The 20345-nt window shown below is 49.3% G+C and overlaps 1 protein-coding gene across 7 annotated transcripts in view; it reads right to left on the bottom strand.

Annotated features, from left to right (window-relative positions):
- The window catches only part of TRIM63 (tripartite motif containing 63), a 41805-nt gene that overhangs the window by 2416 nt on the left and 19044 nt on the right, over positions 1–20345 (bottom strand). For 3 of the 7 annotated variants that reach the window (XM_047870327.1, XM_047870331.1, XM_047870330.1), the window contains 7 exons: positions 8746–9791; positions 7720–7892; positions 4754–4922; positions 3871–3966; positions 2484–2717; positions 1712–1734; positions 1253–1377 (listed from right to left, as the gene is read on the bottom strand). In XM_047870327.1, coding sequence (XP_047726283.1) covers positions 1253–1377; positions 1712–1734; positions 2484–2717; positions 3871–3966; positions 4754–4922; positions 7720–7892; positions 8746–8904 — 979 coding nt within the window. In that variant the 5' untranslated portion in view covers positions 8905–9791. Of the gene's footprint in view, positions 1–1252; positions 1378–1711; positions 1735–2483; positions 2718–3870; positions 3967–4753; positions 4923–7719; positions 7893–8745; positions 11853–20345 lie in introns of those variants that run through there. The other 4 variants (XM_047870328.1, XM_047870329.1, XM_047870326.1 and 1 more) reach the window with 4 other exon arrangements.

The following is a 20345-nucleotide window of genomic DNA, read 5'->3' as shown; positions in this document are numbered from 1 at the left end:
AGATGACCCACAGTCATGGACATGCCCAAGTCCCTTGGCATTTCAGCTTCGGGATGCATTTCGTCCTTACCCGTGAACGTGGTATTTTGGGGTTCTGAGCACAGATTCAACACTAGATTCTACAAGCTTGTGGGAGAGGTGCCAGCTCTGTCTTTCTCAGTTGGGTCAGCGGAGCATCACCTCTCAAATCAATACGACATTCAGCAAAATTGGATCCACTCACTTTCTCTGTTGCTAAATAGCTACCTTGCAGCTGTGTGACCTTGAGCAAATTATTAAATCTTTGCTCTTTATCCGGTTTCCTCATTTTCCCTTATTATTTCTCCCTTATTATTGTTACGATGATGCTGCTACAATTATAGATACTCTATGACAGAGTAATTACAAACAGAAATGAGGATATAATACAGGTAAATTAAGGTGTGAGTATCAGAGATGTAGCATTAAGAAGCTGAAGCGAAGACCAGCTTTAGGCAATCACTAGGACATGTCTAGTACCTGACAAGCTGCTCTGTGTTAATATCTTATTTGTTGCAACAGCACCATGATGTGGTCATTATTAGTAGGTCCGTGGCTTTTTTTTTTTTTTTTTTTTTTTCTAAGTAGGCTCCATGCCCAGCATGGGGCTTAAAGTCACAACCTTGAGATCAAGAGTCCCATGCTCCTCCAATTGAGCCACCCAGGTGCCCCTCCTAGGCCCATGTTCAACCTAATTTTGAAGTTAGAAAATGCAGCTCAGGGGCGCCTGGCTGACTCAATGAGAGGAGCATGCAACTCTTGATGTCGGGGTCATGAGTTTGAGCCCCACGTTAGGTGTAGAGATTACTTAAAATAATAAAAATTTAGAAAGAAAGAAAGAAAGAAAGAAAGAAAGAAAGAAAGAAAGAAAAGAAAAGAAAAGAAAAGAAAAAAGAAACTAAGAAAGAAAATGCAGCTCAGAGAGGTGGGGGGGCTCACCGAAGGTCACCCAGATAACAAGTGGTAGAACCAGGATTTGAACTTAACCTGCCAGACTGCAGTTGCCATGCTCTTTCTACTGCCCCATGCCTCCGTGCAGTGGATCCAGACATAATTTATCGAGCACCAATTACGTACCAGGCACTGTGCTAGGCTGTGGGCTCATCCAGAAGTTGGCTATATGAGTCTGACAGTTTGCTAGTGTATCTGCCTGCACACGGGGCTCAATAGAAGGGAAGCAAGTTTCCAGGGGCCCAGCGGGAAAGTACATGCATGGCGGGGCCACCTCCTTTACCTGTCCCAAAGTCGATGGCCCTCAGGGTGTCTGCTATGTGCTCTAAGTCCAAGGTAAAGTAGTCCATGTTTTCAAAGCCCTGTTCTGTCTTCCCCAGCTGGCAACCCTTGGAAGCTTCCACAATGCTGTGAGGGAGGAAGAGAGAAACGGGGCGGTGGCACAGGGTAAGATTGCTGGGCCTCAGTGAAAGAAGAGGGTGTCTCAGCTCCAACCCGCACCTGTGCACATCCTTGTGCCCACACCCAGGCCTGGCACCTAAAGGCTCCCCCTGGAGGGTGGAGTGTTTCCTCGCCAGTCACAAGCAGCATGGGTGGTCCAAGAAGACAGGGGATGCAAAGCCCAGGAAAGCTAGCCTGAGGTAGACCCTCCCAGTAGACCTAATGCAAAGGGGGAGACCCACTGGACAGAAGTGAGAGGCCCTGGTGGGAGCTAGGATCAGAGCTCTAGAGAGACACTGACCTTTTGATGAGTTTCTTAGCACTCTGTGGGAGGAAAGAGAGAGAGCAAAGGTTAGGACTGCAGAAGAAGTAGCCCCAAGAAGTCAGCAACACCAGTCACGGTGCCACAGATGGGCACTTGGTGCCCGTCCCTAGCCCCCTTGTGACCTGCTCCCTGCCCTGAGTTGAACAGAGCTTGTACCTTTTCCCTCTGTTCATGGTCCGCACAGGTGTCGGTCATCACCCTAGGACCCATCCGCTGTCGTGGCAGGAAGCTTGGATTTTAGGGGTTATCATTCGAAACACTCTTAAACCCCCAAACCCCCAAGATGAGAATCATACCCTAGTCACCTTTTTATACCCAATGTCTTGTTTTCTACAGAAAATTTTCCTGTATTTCCTAAGCACATACTGTGGACCGGGCTTTGTGCCTTATACGCTGATCCTTTTGTGTCTCCCCCAACAAGCTTTCCTTAGGGCAGGGCTGTGTCTCAGTCCTCTCTGTGGCTGGCCTACAGTTGGTGCTCAACAAATGGCCTCCACATGAATACCACATTTTGTAGCTTACAAAGCCATTTCACAAATACCCTCCTCTTTGATCCTTATAAAATCAGCTAAGAGGAAGGAAGGTAGGAATTGTTGCAGGCCCGTTTTACAGACGAGGACACTGAGGCTTAGAGCTTTAAGTGGTTTGCCCAGGGGCACGTGGGTGACCAGTGATGCAGCGTGGCTCACACCTTAGACAGAACTGGTGGGTTGAAGCGACTTGCCCACACCCTCCTAGTCCTGCTCACCAAGAGAAAGATGGCCCCACCGGGCTCGTCCAGGGACTGGATGGCTGTCTCCACCAGCTTAGTGGATTTGTCCAGTTGCTCCCGGTACTGCTGGATGAGGGCCTCGATGAAGCTGAGCTTCTCCTCCTGCTCCCGCGTGATCCGCTGCAGCAACTCGCTCTTCTTCTCGTCCAAGATGGCGTACAGTACGTCAAACTTCTGGCTCAGCTCTTCCTTCACCTGGTGGCTGTTGTCCTGGGGACAGAAATCTCAGAGTCACATCCTGTGGGGTCCTCCTTTCTATCCCCAGCACTTCCCTCCTGGGACGGGTGCGCTAGGAATAACAGGTCTGTGGCTGGAAGACAGAAGACAAGCTGAAGGCTTAGCCGAGGCGTCATAGCTACTTAGCGCACCAGTGACGTTTGGAGGCTGGTGTCACGGAGAAAGCTAGCCCCTTCCTCAAAAATAGACTCCAGGGTCAAGTGGGATGATGGATTCTGGGCTTTCTGTGTGCTCCCAAGCCACTCTCCTCCCACCCCCCTCCTCCCCATTTTACAACCAAGACTGGATTTGGGAAGCTCGACATCTGCAGGGGCAGAGAAACAGTTCTTCCTCTAGTGGCCCCCTCACTGAGGCTCCCTGCTCTCATAGATGTTATTACATCTTAGTTTCCTTACCTGTAAAATGGGTATAATCATAGTAGCTCATAAGAATGGGGGCTCTAGCATCCTCTATCAGACTGGGAGCACCTCGTGAGTAGTAACGATGTCTCCCTCCTTCCTTGGAGGCCATCCTTCACACAACTCTTCCTCCACTAGGAGTATGATGATCCATTTCCCCCCCTTCTCATCTCCAGGCCCCACGTCAAGTGGAGTGGAAAGTCACGGATGCTTTTACAGGGATAGAAAAGTTTCCTTCTGCCTCTACAGTGTCGCTACTCACTGTGTTGTGGTCCATGGACCAGCAACTGGGGCACAAAGAAATGCAGAATCTCGTGCCTCCTTCCAGACCTACTGAATCAGAACTTGAACTTTAATAGGATTCCAGGGTGGATTTGAATGCACTTTCAAGTCTGAGAAGCTTTAGTCTCCAGCATATCAAAGACAAGGCTCTGAAAACTACAAGTGCTGAATAAATACTGGGAATTATTGTTGGGATGCTCCTGAAGTCAGGAACCAGGTCTGTCTTGTTCACCACCCCGTCCCCAGTGCCTTTGGCAGGGCCTGACACAATGTTCCAGAAGCATTTGGTAAATGAGTGGATGAATGGATTAGTCGTCCCTCCTCCACCATCCCTGCCTCCAGGCCCCAACCATTAGCCACAACCCACAGGGGAGCCTTCACCCCAGAGACCAGGCTGCACCAGGAGGCTTCAGACCCCCAGAGTCTGAAGTTCTTCTTCCCCTCACCTTGGTTACCCGACAGGAGTCCTCCAGCTGAGTGATGATGGTCTGTACTCGGTCGTTCCCCGCCACCAGCATGGAGATACAGTTACTCAGCTCCGTCTAGATGGGGGGAGGGGATGGGGGATCAGGACAGGAGAGACAAAAATAGTCTCAGGGCCTGTCTTCTTGGGGGTGGCACTCTCACTCCCCTCTCTGCTAGAAAGAGCCTCTTGCTGCTCAGGCTCACCCTGAGCCAGGTGCAGCTCAGGGCCAGAGCAGAGAGCATCGGAGAAATACCGCATCCCTTATTTTACAGATGAGGCCCAGAAAGGGGAAATGAGGAAAAAGCACAGCAACATTCTGGCAGCGGAAGGGCTTGTTTCGAGGAAAGAAGGGATGCAGGAAAGAAACAGAGTTGGAGAGTTCTAGAAGGGAGAGATCAAGAGAAGGGTGGGAGGCAGGGAAGAAGTGTCCAGAAAGAGGGGCCACAGCTTACTGCGTGGACAGGATGATAGGGCTCCCACAGGCCTGGAGGCCAAGGGAGAGGGCTCCCAGCCACCCCCTGCTTAGGAGAGGTCACCAGCACAGGAAGAGGTATCTGGGCCCAAAGCACACTGGGATGTAAAGGTCGTGGCCTGAGAGGACCCTGGTGGCCTGGCCCAGGGGTCCGGTCTCTCCCCTGTGGCCACACCCAGATGCTCTCAAGTGGCTCTAAGTATAACCCATGAGCTCAGCCACCTCTCCCAGGAAGGCAGAGCTGCTGTCCCTGTGGCCTGGGAAGTCCCTCCAGAGGGACTATTCCTGAAAGGCCGGCTCAGCAGATCTACAGGGATCACATCCACATCCTGAATCATCTGGCCATGCCTGGCAGGCCCAGGCTGGGGGTAGAAGTGGCACCAGCCAGTACCTTTTGTCCCTGGAAGACGCTCTGCAGCGGGGCCACCTCACAGGCCTTGTGAGCCCCAAACACCTTGCACATGGAGCACGTGGGCATCTCGCACGTGAGACAGTAGATGTTGATTTTCTCATCTTCGTGCTCCTTGCACATGGGGTGGTTGCCCTTCTGTAGGGGCCGACTGCAGTGGAGAAGAGTCGCAAGTCACACGGTGAGCGTTCCGAGTCCCTGCCTCCTCCCCAGCTCCAGGGGGCCACCCCCAGATCTATGGCTTGAGCTCTCAGTGATTGGCTGTTCCCAACCCTTTTCATTTTCTGGGGCCAGGAAAGCCAGGGACACCAAGGCTGTCCTCAGATCCTTGGCCCCAAACTCTGGGTGATGGAGTTGCCATAGGACCCTGCCAGTGCAGGACATGGGAAAGGTGGTAGAATCCCAGAGTCAGAACCGGGGACATTTTTGAGAAGAGGAAACTGAACCCCAGAAAGGTGAATTGACTTGCCCAAGGTCACCCATCAAGTCAGGGCAGGGGAGGCAAGAGTGCATTGATCTAATTATAGTCCCCGTAGCTCTTGGTTACTACAGGCCTGACCTGAGCAAAGCAATTTATACTCATGGCCTCACTGAATTCTATATTTAATCCACCAGACTGTAACCTCCACCACAGCAGGGAAACCTGTCTATTCTCTTCACCCCGGAATTTGCGGGGTACGGTACGTGTCTTGGAGGAGGTGGTAATTCAACAGGTGGAGAGAATCTATCAGTAAGTATGCCGTGAGGGTGTCATCGGGCTCAGAGAAGGAAGAAATGTGTGCGCCCCAAGTCACACAATCAGAAAAAGGGCAGCCCAGGGATGACCAACAGCCCAGCCTGAGCCTTGGCTTACAATCCAGAAAGTCTCTCCAGCGTCCAGTTTTCTCCTTCCCAAACACACATTCTTTCTCCCTCGGTCGTTTTCTTTACTTAGGGACTCTGACATCTTATTTGTGCTTCTCTTGGGGTATCGGCTACTTCCTCCCTGAGGTTCAGTTTTTTTGGGTCTAGCTCCTATTTCCCCAGCTAGACTACACTCATTTAGATTCAACACCATGTCTACACCACCTCTGCTTTCCCAGCCCCTACCACAGCAAACATCTCATAAATGTCAAATGGCGACTGTCCCCCGTCCCTGCCAGGGCCTCACCCCTGAACAGCTTTGGACAACGGATCACACCCCCAGACATTATTGTCTCCACTGGTTCTTAAATCAACCCCTCTCCAGACTTGTCTTTTTCCGTCTTTTAACCCAGCGCCCTCCCCACCCAATGCCGGCAGGGGTCACTCTCTACCCACCCACCCAGGGAATCGAGCTCTGGAATGGCTGTAGCGGCAGAGGTGAGGGAAGACCCTGAGGGTCTGGTGCCCGTGCCCACTGCCATCCCAGATGCCCATTCTTCCAACCCCAGGCATCAGCGTCTGGGTTCAAATCCAGACTGTTCCTCCATTCACTCATTTTGTGACCTTGGGCAAGTGATTTCACCTCTCTGAGGCTTGGTCTTATCCCAGAGCCACTGGGATCATGGCAGTTGTCCGCAATGAGCGTGTAGAGCCTGGCACAGAGCAGACCCCCCAAAAAGGGCGGCTATCATTGCCATTCAACGATGCGGAAAGGCCTTGAAGGGTTCAAACATAACATGCTCTTCATAGGTCGACACTGGGGGGCGGGGAGGCTACTGTTTAGATGCAATATTGATTTCGTTATTATGATCATGATCAGTAATGTATATGCACTTTTGCAGTGCTGAACTCCAGCAACACGAGAGGCAACAGCAGTCAGGAGTGTTCACCATGGAGTCAGACAGGCTCTCTCTCCGCTTCACACTTGCTGAGGAGCCTTAGACAAACCTCTGACCCTCTCTGAGCTTCCATTTCCTCATTGGAAAATGCGGCTAAGAATGCCGTATGGATTACTGTGAGAATTAAATAGGGATCGTGCATGGAAGATGCTTAGTACCGTGCCTGGACACGGGAGGTGCTCAATAAATATTTGATATTTTTAACATTTCCCATCAAAGCCCTATTTGACAGCCACAGGAACAAACCTCACTGTCCCCTTCAGCAGACAGGGGAAATGAAGGCTCAAAGACTCACCGGAGATTCCCACAGTAGATTAGTGACAGAGTCAGGGCTTTTTCTCACTGACATTGGTCTGTCACCTCTCCTTAGGCAGGACACTGCCAGCAGGCAGGCACCTGGTGACTGTTTAGGACCAAAGGATGCGAGGGCAGCAGCCTGGGAGTCTTGTCAGGTGTCTGGGTTTGTAAAGATCTCCCTGGTGGCCGTCTCTCTCTCTCTCTCTCTCTCTCTCTGTCTCTCTGTCTCTCTGTCTCTCTCTGCCTGAGACAGAGCTGCTGTTTTACAAACAGGGAGACCTGGGGCCAGATCTGCAGGGCCCATTCCCAGCCCATTCCACTCCCCGGCTGGGAAAGCTTAGGTAATTGACTTCGCCTCTTTGAGCCTCAGCTTCCTCATCCGTGGAATGGGGATGATAAAAATCATGCCTGATCCACGGGATTATTGTGCAGCAGCAGGAGGAAGCGTCCCCGGGGCCTGGGATGGTAGCTGTCGCCTTCACTATGGAGAAACTGGCCGCGTTCTCTCTGGGCCCTTTTCTCTGCCTGTCACAGCCACTAGCTGGCCCCAGGGTCTTCCTCTCCCTCTCACAACTCGGCCTTCCCCTGGTTCCTGTCTCAGTCTCTCCCAGGAGGGCAGCCTGATGTCTGGGCCCCTTCCCATTCACTGAGTGACACCGAGAGCCAGTGTTGGAGATGGGAATGAGCCTCTGTTCTGCCTGAGGAAGCCGGACATGGCTCTCTGGACTGACTAGCGTGTCTCTTCCAGCCAGGGCACTGGATCCTGGGCTGATGGGAAGGAGCCTGGGAGAGCTGGGCACTGGCCATCTGGGGAGGAAGGACGGGCCCCCAGCAGCAAAGCACACTGACCTGGAACACTCCTGCTTGTAGATATCAATGATGTTCTCCACCAGCAGATTCCTCTGCAGCCCATACACTCCATGACGATCCATGATCACCTCGTGGCGGCAGGAGGGGCAGCGGAAACGGCCCCCAGACATGGACACAGACCCGACCCGATTGGTCCAGAAGGGATTGGCGGCCTGCGGGCGGCAAGGGCAGAGGTGAGGCCTGGGACGATCTCCCATCGTCCTTCTTCCTGCTTCCCTCAACCATTCTGGTCAAACCATTCGACCTGGAGCTCCCCATCCTGAGATGAGAGCCAGCCCACTTACACGGGGAACACTCGAGAAGTAACATAGCAGTCAGCGAGTTTGGGAGTCAGCAGACCTAGGTTCAAGCCACGGCTATCCTCTGAATGACTTTGGGCAAGCACCCTTCTCACTCTTAAGCCTCCGTTTACCCATTCATGCAGTGGGCATTATCTCTACAGCCAACTATGTAGGCCCCTACTTGAAAGATAGAAGAGTAAGAGAACATTTTGTAAAGGGCTGCTTCCCAGCCAGGACGCCCCTCCCATTCCTTTGTTAAGAAGTTGGATCCCTTCCAGCCCCTTATTACCGGCAACAGACTTGAAAGGGAAGGTGCCTCTATTGCCCAGTGCCTCCTGGCCACCCTCCTCCTAAAGCTCTGGGCCCCCTGCCACCAGGGAGCTGGCTCCAGCCTCAGGGGTCTGGTTTCTCTCTCCTGCCTCTCCCACTTATCGCTTGAGGCATTTGACTCCTGATTGGAGAGTCAACTGCGGGCTCAGGGCAGCGGTGGGGGCTGCGGGCAGGGTGGGGAGGGGAAACACGCGTCATGGAGAAGGAATGGGGCAGCCAGAGCTGCCTCCGAGCCCCCCGCCCCCAGCCCAGAGGCCTCTGCAGGGGCTTCGCTCTAGACGGGAGAAAACCAGCCCTGGTTTAGAAGTCCTAGACTAAGCGAGAACGGCTTTCACCACAGGAACACTGAGCGGCCACCTGGGGCCCCAGGACGGGGCTGTGCCCAAGCACTGACCTGGAAGATGTCATTGGCACACTTCCGGCAGAGGTTGTGCTGACACGGCAAGATGACCACCGGCTTGGTAAACATCTCCAGGCAGATGGGACAGATCAGCTGCTTCTCCAGGTTCTCCATGGGGTTCCCATCCTGGATCAGGCTTGACTTATAATCCATATTGTCAGGAGGTTTGGGGGTTCACCTGGCTGCCTCCTTCACCTGCCTCACTCTAAGTAGACCTGGGGTCTTGCCTTTGTCACAAAGTACCCAGCCAGAGCCTCTTTGCCTTCTTCTCCTGGCGCCCGAATTCTGTCTTGGTCTGCGGCCCCTCTGATATTTATAGCTGGGTCCTGGTCACATGAGCCCCAGGAGGGGACCAGCTGAACATTCCGATGCCAAGTGGCTGGCTGGGGCTTGAGTTTCCTCCAGGCCTGAAAGACCGGCCCTCTCAAATCACATGTAGGGATGAGCAATCACTGTTCTCCTGGGAGGAGGGTCGTAAACAAGAACAGCCTGTTCATGGGCAGGCGTGGGGGGAGGAGTGGGTACCAGAATTTCCTGCAGAAACTAGTCTTCCTCCCATGCCAGCCTGGTAAGCCAGCTATGGGACCCAAGGAGTGGGCTACTGGGATTTGCAGGGTTAATAGCCAGTGATCCCTCACTGCCCTAAATCCCCTCCTCTAGAGTACTGACTAGCTCCCAAGTACTCAAGAAGAGGAGTCTGGGCAGTCCCTCTCTCTGACCCCATCCCTGAGCACAGCATGTTGCTAGAGACCTTCACACCCCACCCCAGCTAGCCCATCCCTCCTGCGTCCACTGACCACTAAGTTCACTTTAATGATGAAAGGGCTTCCTTGAGACATAGTGCAGAACCCTTGTTTTATAGAGTTTGACACTGAGGTCTAGGGAAAGAAAGGGCCTTATTCAAAGTCACTTCGAAAGTCAGTGGCAAAGCCACGAATCCTTTTCATTCATCAGACATTTTTCTGAGTACTAACTATACAGCAGACACCAGGGTGACAGATGGGTGAGTAATGCTTTTCCTGCCCTGAGAAGCTCACAGCCTAGGGAGGGAGACAAGCAGAAATAGCCATCACGTGGGGCCACAAAACCCTACCTGGACACGTAGAGGTTATCCAGACGCTCCCCTCTCCTCTCTGCACAAATTTAAATTTGTCTCTATGTTTTTCTGGACATCTTCTGTGGTGGCAGATGGAAGTCATTAGAGCAGTTCCAATGACTATTTTTAAGGGAGAATCTCATGCAAAGGGATATGGGGCCAGCCAGTGTCAGGGGCCGGGACGAGAGTGGGAGCAGTGACAGCAGGCCTCAGGATAAGCCTAAAGGCTGTAGAACATACAGCAGTGTCCAGGGTCCCATGAAAAAAGGGCGGTAGGAGGGTAGGTTGGATCACCTCAGCCTGGAGAAGAGCCTTGGAACCTTGAGACAAGGTCCAGTGAGTGGTGAGGGCAGAGGAGCCAACCAACTTTGGGAAGGGAAGAAAATGGGAGTGAGAAGAAGAGGAGTAGTAACCAGTCACAGAAGAAGGAGAGGCCCAGAGGACAGGAGGACGAGATTTGTTGGAGATCTCTGCTGTGATGTTCCAACAGCACCTCAAACTCATTATACCCCCCAAGCAGAGCACCTAGCTTTTTTTTTTTTTAAGAATATTTTTTTAAGTAATCTCTACAGCCAACATGAGGCTCAAACTCACAACTCCGAGATCAAGAGTCACGCTTTCCACCTACTGAGCCAGCCAGGCACCCCATGAGGCTGGAGAATTTTAAGGAGAGGGTGGTCCCCCCCAAAATATTAATGGCTAGCTTTTGCTGAGCACTTACCAAGTGCCAGGGACTGTGTTAAGCACTTCGCATGCATTGTTTCATTTCAGCACCCCAACAGCCAACAACGTAAGAACTGTTCTATTCCCATTCCGCAGATAAGGAAACTCCAGGACAAACAATAAAATAACTGACATGAAGTAACACAGATTGGAAGAAATGGCTCTAGGATATGAATCCAGATGTGCTTGACTCTACTGAACTGCAGGTCAACACTGCCAAGTCAGCTATGGGTCGGAAGAAGGGGGAGGGTTGAAAAGAGGCCATCTCTTCTTCCTTGCTCACACAGCCTTGTTCAGATATCAGCACCGTTCTCCAGGGAGGTGGACTTCTCCAAGGCCCCAGGAGACTAAGCCTTAAACCTGTCAACATAATCCCATTCTCCTTTGCCTAAGTGACACAGTTATGGCCTCGGAGACCCAAGGACTCACGGAAGTGGGCTAAAGATGAAGGATCCTCCCCTCCCCCCACCAGATGAAAAGTGAAATTCCAAAGGAAAGCTTCATTCTTGCCTTGAATGGGGCTGTAAGAGGGTAGGGCAGCTATCCTGCAACCAAGATGGCAGGCAAATCTCAGGAAGACATCCACTCCCTGAAAACAGCAAAAAAGTACTATAGATAACGCCCTGGTCATTGATGACATCACTGTGCTACCAGTTTACCTGCCCCTGGAGCTGTCCCCCACCCCTGACTATTTAGGATGTGAGATAACAAAGGGCATCATAGTGTAATTACTCTTGTTACTTGCAGCAGAGATCACTCTATATACATTCAAGACTCCATCTCGATGTGCCAATGATCCTCAGATCTCTAATTCCAGTTCAGATCTCTCTCTCCCTTAAGCTGAAGATTTGTTGGAGATCTCTGCTGTGATGTTCCAATAGCACCTCAAACTCATCAGACCCCCAAGCAGAGCACCTAGCTCCTCCTTGTGTTTTCCTAGTCTCATGTCTCTGTGAACACCACCACCGTTCACCTATTTGTGCAGACCAGAAAGCTGAGAGCTATCCTTGGGCTCCCCTGCCCCCCACTGCACACCTCATCAATCTCTGCATCAAGCATGGTCGATCTTTGCACCCCACTTGTTATCTTACCATTATATGGTTGTGAGTATGATTCTCCCTCTGGACCTTGAAGACTTTGAGGATAAAGACTGTCTCTGTGGATTCTGTACCCCCAGTGACACAGTAGGTACTCAACAAATATTTCTTAAATGAGTGGACTAGTGAATGAATGAGTTAAATTTTTTTTTAATGTTTATCTATTTTTGAGAGAGAGAGAGAAAGAGACAGAGTGTGAGTTAGGAAGTGGCAGAGAGAGAGAGGGAGACACAGAATCTGAAGCAGGCTCCAGGCTCCAAGCTGTCAGCCCGGAGCCAGATTCAGGGCTCAAACTCACCAACCATGAGATCATGACCTGAGCTGAAGTCGGATACTTAACCAACTGAGCCACCCACTGAATGAGTGAGTTAAGTAAGGGAACAACAGGATCACTGTTAGACTTGGGAAACATTAAGGTATTTGAGCATTTTTTGTTTGTTTTGACTGACACATTGGAAAGAAAGTACTGGAAGATTGGGAGGAGGGTGACTGAGCAAATGCTACAGCCTTGGAAGAGAAGTACACTCTTTGTCTTTAGTTGGGAGGATAGGAAAGAGGAGAGGATGGAACTGAGAATCCAGTCCTGGGAAGTGGAGAGAAAGGTGCTCATATTGATGACCTCAGTCAAGAGGGAGTTGAGATCAACTTCTGAGGGGGAAGCAGGGGGAAGGGTAGCATGAGTGGGTGGCCCAGCCAGTGCGAAGCACAAGAGGAAGTCCCCCAGAGAGGGATAGAAGGGCTGTGCAAGGGCAGAAGAGCCTCGCTGGTGTTTCATAACCCGGCTTTGCTATTTGCGAGGAGCCATTCACATGGTTCTGTTGACTTTCCCCAGCCACAGTTGGCAGTCCAGGTGCAAAAACCACGCAAATGGACAGTGGGATCGACTCCAGCCTGGGCCTTGGCCAGGCCAGCACTGCTGAAAGTCAAGGGGTGAGGAAGGGGAATTCCCACGTGGGCCATGCTGGGCATCAAAACACATCTTGCCATTTAATCCTCACAACAGATCTGCAAGGGAGGTATTATGATCCTCGTTTTCCCAGGAGGAAACAAGATTCAGAGAATTAATTGGCTTGGCCAAAGTCACACAGCCACAAGTGGCACAGCAGAGCTGGGTTCACATCCAAGTTAGCCTGACTCCTAAACCTGTGCTCCTCACACCAAAGCATTTATTGAGTGCTTACTGCATGCCAGGCATTGTGCTAAGCCCTTCCCATCCACGCTCCCTTGTTCAGTCCTCAAAATAACTCAGTGAGGCACTGATCATGATTTTCCCAAAAGCAGCTGAGCAAAGAGACTCAGAGAGGTTAAGTCACTTGGCAAAGTACCCCAGCTAGTGAGTGGCAGAGCCAGGATCAGAACCAGGAAGTTATAAACCAGTACCATTACCAGTTACTGGAACATACTAGAAAGCTATGGCCCGACAGATGAAAAGACAAACACAGAATATCAGTGGTGCATCTGAGCCCAGAGCTTTTGACGACTACATTTTACTGCTTCCCTCCCTTCATGTCTCCTTGCTTATTTATTTTTACTTTTTATTGTTTGATTGATTGATTGATTGGTTGGTTGGTTGGTTGGTTGGTTTTTTTCACACCCAACATGAAGCCCAACATGGGGCCTGAACTCACAACCCAGAGATCAAGACCTGAGCTGAGATGAAGAGTTGGACACTCAACCAACTAAGCCACCCAGGTGCCCCGGTTTATGCTTTTATTTTTTATTTTTACTGTTTATTAATGAAAATTTTAAACACACAGAAGTAGAGAGAATAGTATAATGAACTCATGTAACCAAACTCAGTTTCAACTGTTACCAACAGTTCCCCAATCTTACTTCATCTAATACCCCACACACTTCTTTTGTCTGAAATATTTTAAAGCAGACCTTAGACATCAAGCAATTTTATCCATAAATACTTCAGTAAGCATTTCTAACCGATAAGGATTTTCTTGGTACATAATCACAATGCCATCATCACATCTAACAAAAATAACAAGAATTTCTTAATATTATCTAGTTTCCAAACCATATTCCGAGGATGCTGATTGTCACAAATGTCTTTTTACAGTTAGTTTTACAAATGAGATCCAAATAAGGTCTTCCACATGATAATTCACTGTTTTCATCTCATCAATGGCTTTTAATCTATAGCAATTGCCTTCTCCGCCATTCTTCTGTGCCATTGATTTGTCAGAGAATGATTCAGGGTATTATGATCCTCATTTTGACATATCAGAAACTGAAGTTCAGAGAAGTTAAGTAACTTGCAGAACATCACCCAGCTAAGAGACAGACTTCATCTGGGACTGCCCCCAAAGTCTGTTAGTAGTGGGAGGAGCTTAGTACCCAAGGGGGTCCCAGCTGGGTAGGGGTTAGGCAAAGCAGCAGGGGCAATGGTCTGGACCTGACAATAAAAAGAGGTGATGGGAAGTAATAATAATTGTTACACTATTTTTTAAATTTTATTTTTAATTTTTTTAAATTTACATCCAACTTAGTTAGCATACAGTGCAACAATGATCTCAGGAGCAGATTCCTTAATGCCCCTTCCCCCTTTAGCCCAGCCCCCCTCCCACAACCCCTCCAGTAACCCTCAGTTTGTTCTCCATATTTATGAGTCTCTTGTATTTGGTCCCCCTCCCTGTTTTTATATTATTTTTGTTTTCCTTCCCTTATGTTCATCTGTTTTGTCTCTTAAAGTCCTGAGATGAGTGAAGTCCTATGGTTTTTGTCTTTCTCTGACTGACTAATTTCACTTAGCATAATACCCTCCAGTTCCATCCACGTAGTTGCAAATGGCAAGATTTCATTCTTTTTGATTGCCAAGTAATACTCCATTGTATATATATACCACATCTTCTTTATCCATTCATCCATTGATGGACATTTGGGCTCTTTCCATACTTTGGCTATTGTTGATAGTGCGGGTATAAACATGGGGGTGCATGTGTCCCTTCAAAACAGCGCACCTGTATCCCTTGGATAAATGCCTAGTAGTGCAATTGCTGGGTCATAGGGTAGTTCTCTTTTCAGTTTTTTGAGGAACCTCCATACTGTTTTCCAGAGTGGCTGCACCAGCTTGCATTCCCAATTATTACACTATTTTTGATTGATATACTGCTTGCAAGAGTCTGGGCATCTACTAAAAGCTTCATGGTACTATTTCATTCAGTCCTCACAACAACCGTGAGTAGGTCATACTTATCCCCATTTTACAGATGAGGAAACTGAGGCACAGATTGATTATGGAGTTTCCCTAAGTCCCACAGTTAGTGTACGCAGAGCTGAAAGGACGATTTAACCCCAAACTCTGTGCTGTTTTTGACTGTCACTAGAGAGGGAACTTTCTGGAAACCTGAGATTTTGAGACCTCTTGGTTGGAGGAGAAAACTGCCAGAGACCAGCAATGTGATGCCTAGCCAGCCACACCCACCTTCAGTTTCTTGTTTGCCAAATGGATCAACCATTAAGAAATGATCCCCGAGGGTCCCCATGTCCTCAGTGGCCTGGTTCTCAGAGGAAGACTTCCAGGGGTGGGTGACTGGTTGACACAGGCCTGGGGGTGGCGATGCTGGAGAGGAAGCAATCCTCCATCTCCCCTTTCATTTCTGCATAGCTTGGGCTTGCTTAAACGTTTCCTTGGTACACCATGGATCCCTTCCATGCATGTACTGTTCTTGCCCTGGCCCCTATGACTGTCCCAGAGGGTGGATCTGCCCTGCCTCTTCCTCTGGATTTCCCCTGGAGCCTCTGTGGTGCCTGAACACCCTCAGAAGTCGGGGGTGGGGGTGGGGGACGAAGACTGTTTTTCTTACAGCTTGAGCTCTCTGTCACATGCTTCAGTGTCATCCTCAACAAAGAGTCATCCCAAATCACAGGATCAAATTGATAGGTCCTTTATCCAGAAGCTAAAGACCAAACAGTTGGCAGAGGCAGATCAGTGGGATCTGGGGTTGTGATGCAACGAACCAGGTGCCAGGGTAAAGCCCACATGCCATGGAAGAAGAGCAGAGTGTTTTCAGGATCTCACCACTCAGGGCCGGGAGCCCCACAGGCCTATTCCTGTTGTTTCCAGGTCCAGACAGCCATTGTGGGCAGCTATAAGGGCTCTGGGGAGTGGGGGGCCTTTAGAGAAATAGACTGCCCTAGGGATATGGATACCAATAGGGTCTGGAGGGGGCTCTGCATTGATGATCCCAAAATAAAATACTGAAAGGGCTTTATAAACTGTAAGATGCAATGGCTCCTTATTAGAAGGCAGAGCAACAACAAAGGGGCTGCCCAGGCACCAGTGGATCTGGGTTCTGGTTCAGGCTCTTCTATATCAGCTCCGATACCTACGGTGGGTTATACGGCCTCTGTGTCTCAGTTTGCTCATCTTAAAAATGAAAGTTGGGTTGAGTAACGATAGCTCTGGGTCTTTCAACCCCAAGAGTCTAGGATTTGGGGTGACTGTCTGCCCCCAACACTCTAGGCCTTGCTGAAAATTGATGGCACAGAGATAGGAGTCCATATGCCCAGCATATGGCACATACTTGGCACGTGACAGACACTTGAAAAACACCGTGGCTAAGATTTTCACAGTCAAGGGAATAACACTGGCTGGCATTTACTGAACAGTTACTATGAATAACCCCATGGTCTGTGTATTCTTTATGGCCACACAACAGGTTTCCCCAAAACTTAGCAGCTTAAAACAATAGTAAACATTGATTATCTCATATAGTTTTCTGTGGGTCAGGAATTCAGGAGCAGCTAAGCAGAGTGGTTCCAGCTCAGTGCCTCTAAGGAGGCTGCAGTAAAGATGTTGGCTGGGGCTGCAGTGCAGCTTATATCTTAAGACTTGACTGGAGCTGGAGGATCCACTTCCAAGATGGCCGACCCACATGGTCGGCAAGTTGGTGGGCAGCCTCAGTTCCTTAGCACGTGTACCTCTCCACAGGGTTGCTTGAGTATCCTCAGAGCATGGTGGCTGATTTCCCCCAGATGGAGTGATCCAACAGAGCGAAGGTTCTCTAATGACCTAGCCTCAGACACGACACAATATTATTTCCACTATACTCTATTGGTCACACAGACCAACCATGATATAGTGTGGGAAGGGACCACAGATGGAGGCAGGAGGCAAGAAACTTTGACAGCTATCTTGAACAGCTATCACGGTCTGTTCTAAGTGTTTTATAGCTATTAATTTCTTTATTAATTCATGAGGTTGACACTACTATCATGCCCATTTTATAGATAAGGAAATTGGGTCCCACAGAGTTTAGGTAACTTGCCTAAGGTTACACCTCTAGGAAATGGCTTGGGGCATTGTTTGTGTCTCTCCAAAATCATATATCAAAGTACTAAACACCAGTGTGATCATATTTGGTGATGGGGCCTTTGGGAGGTAAGGACTAGTGGCCTTAGAGACACAAAAGAGCCTGCTCTCGCTCTCTCTCTCTTCTCACACACATGCACTGAGGGAAGGTCATGTGAACATACAGCAAGATGGCAGCCATCTACAAGCCAAGAGAAGAGGCCTCAGAATGGAGCCCACCTTGCCTGTGCCTTCGTCTAGGTTTCCCAGCCTCCAGAGCCGTGAGAAATAAATTTCTGGTGTTTAAGCCACCCAGCCTGTGGTATTTTGTTATGGCAGCCTGAGCAGGAGAAGACAGGACTTGAACTCAGAGAGGCGGGCTGCTTACCCTTGCTCTCAAGTTTGCCCTCCCTCTACGGCCCAGTTAACACTGGCCCTGGGCTGTGCAGAGAGACTCCCCTGACAGTGGGGTCCAGATGGCATTTGGAAGGCTTACAGCAAACTCAAGGTTCCCGGGGGCTCAGTGCTGACCCGAATGTTCAGGTACTTGTACTCCAGAGAGACGGTCTTGGGGGCCACCTGCCCACCCCACCTGGCCTGCTGCTCTCCCCCCACCAGCCTGAACCTGGGGTTTGCCACACACACCCTCAGGACGATCCAGATCATAAACAGTAAGCAGGAGGAAAACAAACTATATTTAAACTGGCAGTTGCTCCATAAACAAAGCTAAAAGACAAGTGACCGTTGGGAACAGTAGAAACACACGTAAAGACCAAGTGTCAATACCCATAATACGTTAAAGTTTTAAAAATAAGCAAAGGATACAAAAAGGCAATGCACAAGAGAATAAATGACAATGCCCCCTCGCCCAAAACAAAAACAAGCAAGAGGCTTCTCCTCACTAATTTTCAAAATCTCATTAAAACCACAATAAAATCTAATTTTCCCCCTACCAGATTGGCAAAACTATTAAAAATTAATAATATACAACTTTGGTGAAAGTGTAGGGCAATAGACACTGCCACTACCCTTGACCTTGGGGCGGGGGTACGATTTTACAAAATCAAACTGTAAAGTATTTATACATGTGACTCAGCAGTTCTATTCTGAGGCATCTATCTTATCAAAATCCTAGAAAGATAGTGACAGAAAGATATATTTAGCCAACTAGAGACAGTTAAATAGATAATCAGATCCATAGATCCATTTAAATACAAGGATGTTTTTTGCAGTATTGTTTGTAGTGGCAAAACTTTGGAAACGACTCCAATGTCCACCAATGGAACGAACAAATAAATTGTTGTGTGGTCACACCGTGAATGCTATACAGCAGTGAGAATGAACAAATATTGCCATGGGCAACAACATAGATGAATCTCAAAGAATGTTGAACAAAAGAGTACGTACATGATTTTGTCTTTATAAAGTTCAAAAAAGCCCTAACTAATCTGAGCTGTTAGAAATCAAGAGAGTGCTGCCCTTGGTGCAGGGGCCGGAAGGGGTCACAAGCCAGACTCTGGAGCACTGGTCATGATCTGGCTCTTGATCTCAGTTTGAGCTATTCAGGTACACTCCCTTTGTGAGGGTGCTTTGAACTGTATCCTTGTGAATTGTGCACTTTTCTGAATGTATGTTATACTTCAAGGAAAAGTTTACTTAAAAATAAAACAAAGCATACCCCAATAAGAATTCCGACTGCCCATGCATAAAGTACATATATATATAAGTATTTCTCTAATTTTAAAAAATGACCTTGAGCTTTCTATATTGAATACCAGTATCAAAAGATGTCGGCAATATATTGTTAGCCACAAGCAGAAAGACAGACGTCGTTTGTATGTAATCTGATTCTTTTCTGTTAAGATTATATCTATGTTTATGTAAAGAAGTGTAGAAATCAGAAATGTTGTACAGGCATAGAAAATGGCTGGAAAGAAATCCCATTTTTTAAAAAGTCACTCTTCCTATGGATTAAGTCTCAAAGAGCTGGGGCTTCTTACTGAGGCCCAGCAGGAAACCTGAGCTGCAACTGAGGAAGCTGGGCTGTCACCTCTGTCAGAGCTGGGCCCTGGCCAACAGGCCAGAGGGGACTTAGGAGTAGGGTTTCTGGAAGCACTGTGAGAGGTGAGCAGCCTAGGACCCCTGGAACACCCAGGTCAAGGCCTTAGGGGGTGCATTTAGAGGTCATGGGCCCTAGTGGTAGTGGGGGAGGGGAAGGAAGAAGGGGACCTGATTTAATCATCACTGCCCTATGAAGCATGTGTGATGATCTCCATTTCTAGATCAGGACGCCAAGGTTAAGTACCTTGCCTAAGGTCATACAGGTCGTAAGTGGAAGAGCCAGGCCTTGAACCCAAATCTGTCTGAACCTTGAGTTGGGTGCCCTGCACTGGGCTGGGGAGGGAGGGGCCCAAGACAGCAGAGAGGAGCGGGTTGCCTTCAGACTCAGACTCAGAAAGCCAGCCCACCGGTTTTTTGCAAGGGCCACCTATTAGGGGTTATAAATGCAGGTTCTGCCTAGTGCCTGCAGCCAAGCCACCCAACTGGGGTCAGCACTCAACCACTAAATATGGCCCCAGGGGCTGCTCTGTTAAGTCAGCACTGAGACCTCCAGCTCTGGCTGCCAGCAGCCTGGAGCCCGGCACCATCCAAAACAGATGTGAGAGCATGGTCTGCTCTCTGTGCCTCTGAGCACAGCCACCCCTTAACCTCCCAACGCCCCTTCTACTCCCTCATTCCTCTGCCCCTACTCTTGGGAAGGAACAAAGGGTGGGGCAGTGGTGACTGGAAGAGTCTGGGTCCTGGATTCAAGTCCCTGAAGTTTGAGTCCAGTGTGACCTGCTTAATTGTCCTAAGTGGCTTAGAACAAGCCAAATTACTGATTGTTGAGGCTGGGGGCTAGGGTCCACAATCAGTGGTTGGGAGCCTACGACATACCAGTTTTATTCAGTCCTTATGACTATGAGAGGTAGGTATTAGTACTCCATTTTACAGATAAAGAAACAGAGGCTCAGAGGGGAAGTAATTGGCCTAAGGTCACCCACAGCTTTGGCTCTGGAACCAAGGAAGACCTAGATTTTTGAGGCTCACCCCAATGATTGGCGGTCTTGGGCAAGTTATTTGACCTCTCTGAGCCTCAGTTGCCTCATCTATAAAGGTGATATTAAATTAATATCCAACCTGTAACGTTATTCTGAGGCAATGTGAGGCTTCACTCCCCAAGAGCAGTGGGGCTAGGGAAAATTTTTAACCTTTCCAGAGTAATCCAAGATGTCTTCCTGAGAGAAATAACATTTCCGTCCCATTTTACCCTGAGACCGTAAGTTCACTGGGTGTGGGTGTGGTTGTGGGAGGGCTGGGTGTGGGGGTATTTGGG

This window comes from Prionailurus viverrinus, chromosome C1, assembly GCF_022837055.1.
Source record: "Prionailurus viverrinus isolate Anna chromosome C1, UM_Priviv_1.0, whole genome shotgun sequence".
Classification (NCBI taxonomy): Eukaryota; Metazoa; Chordata; class Mammalia; order Carnivora; family Felidae; genus Prionailurus; species Prionailurus viverrinus.
This window is presented reverse-complemented; position numbering and strand designations above follow the sequence as displayed.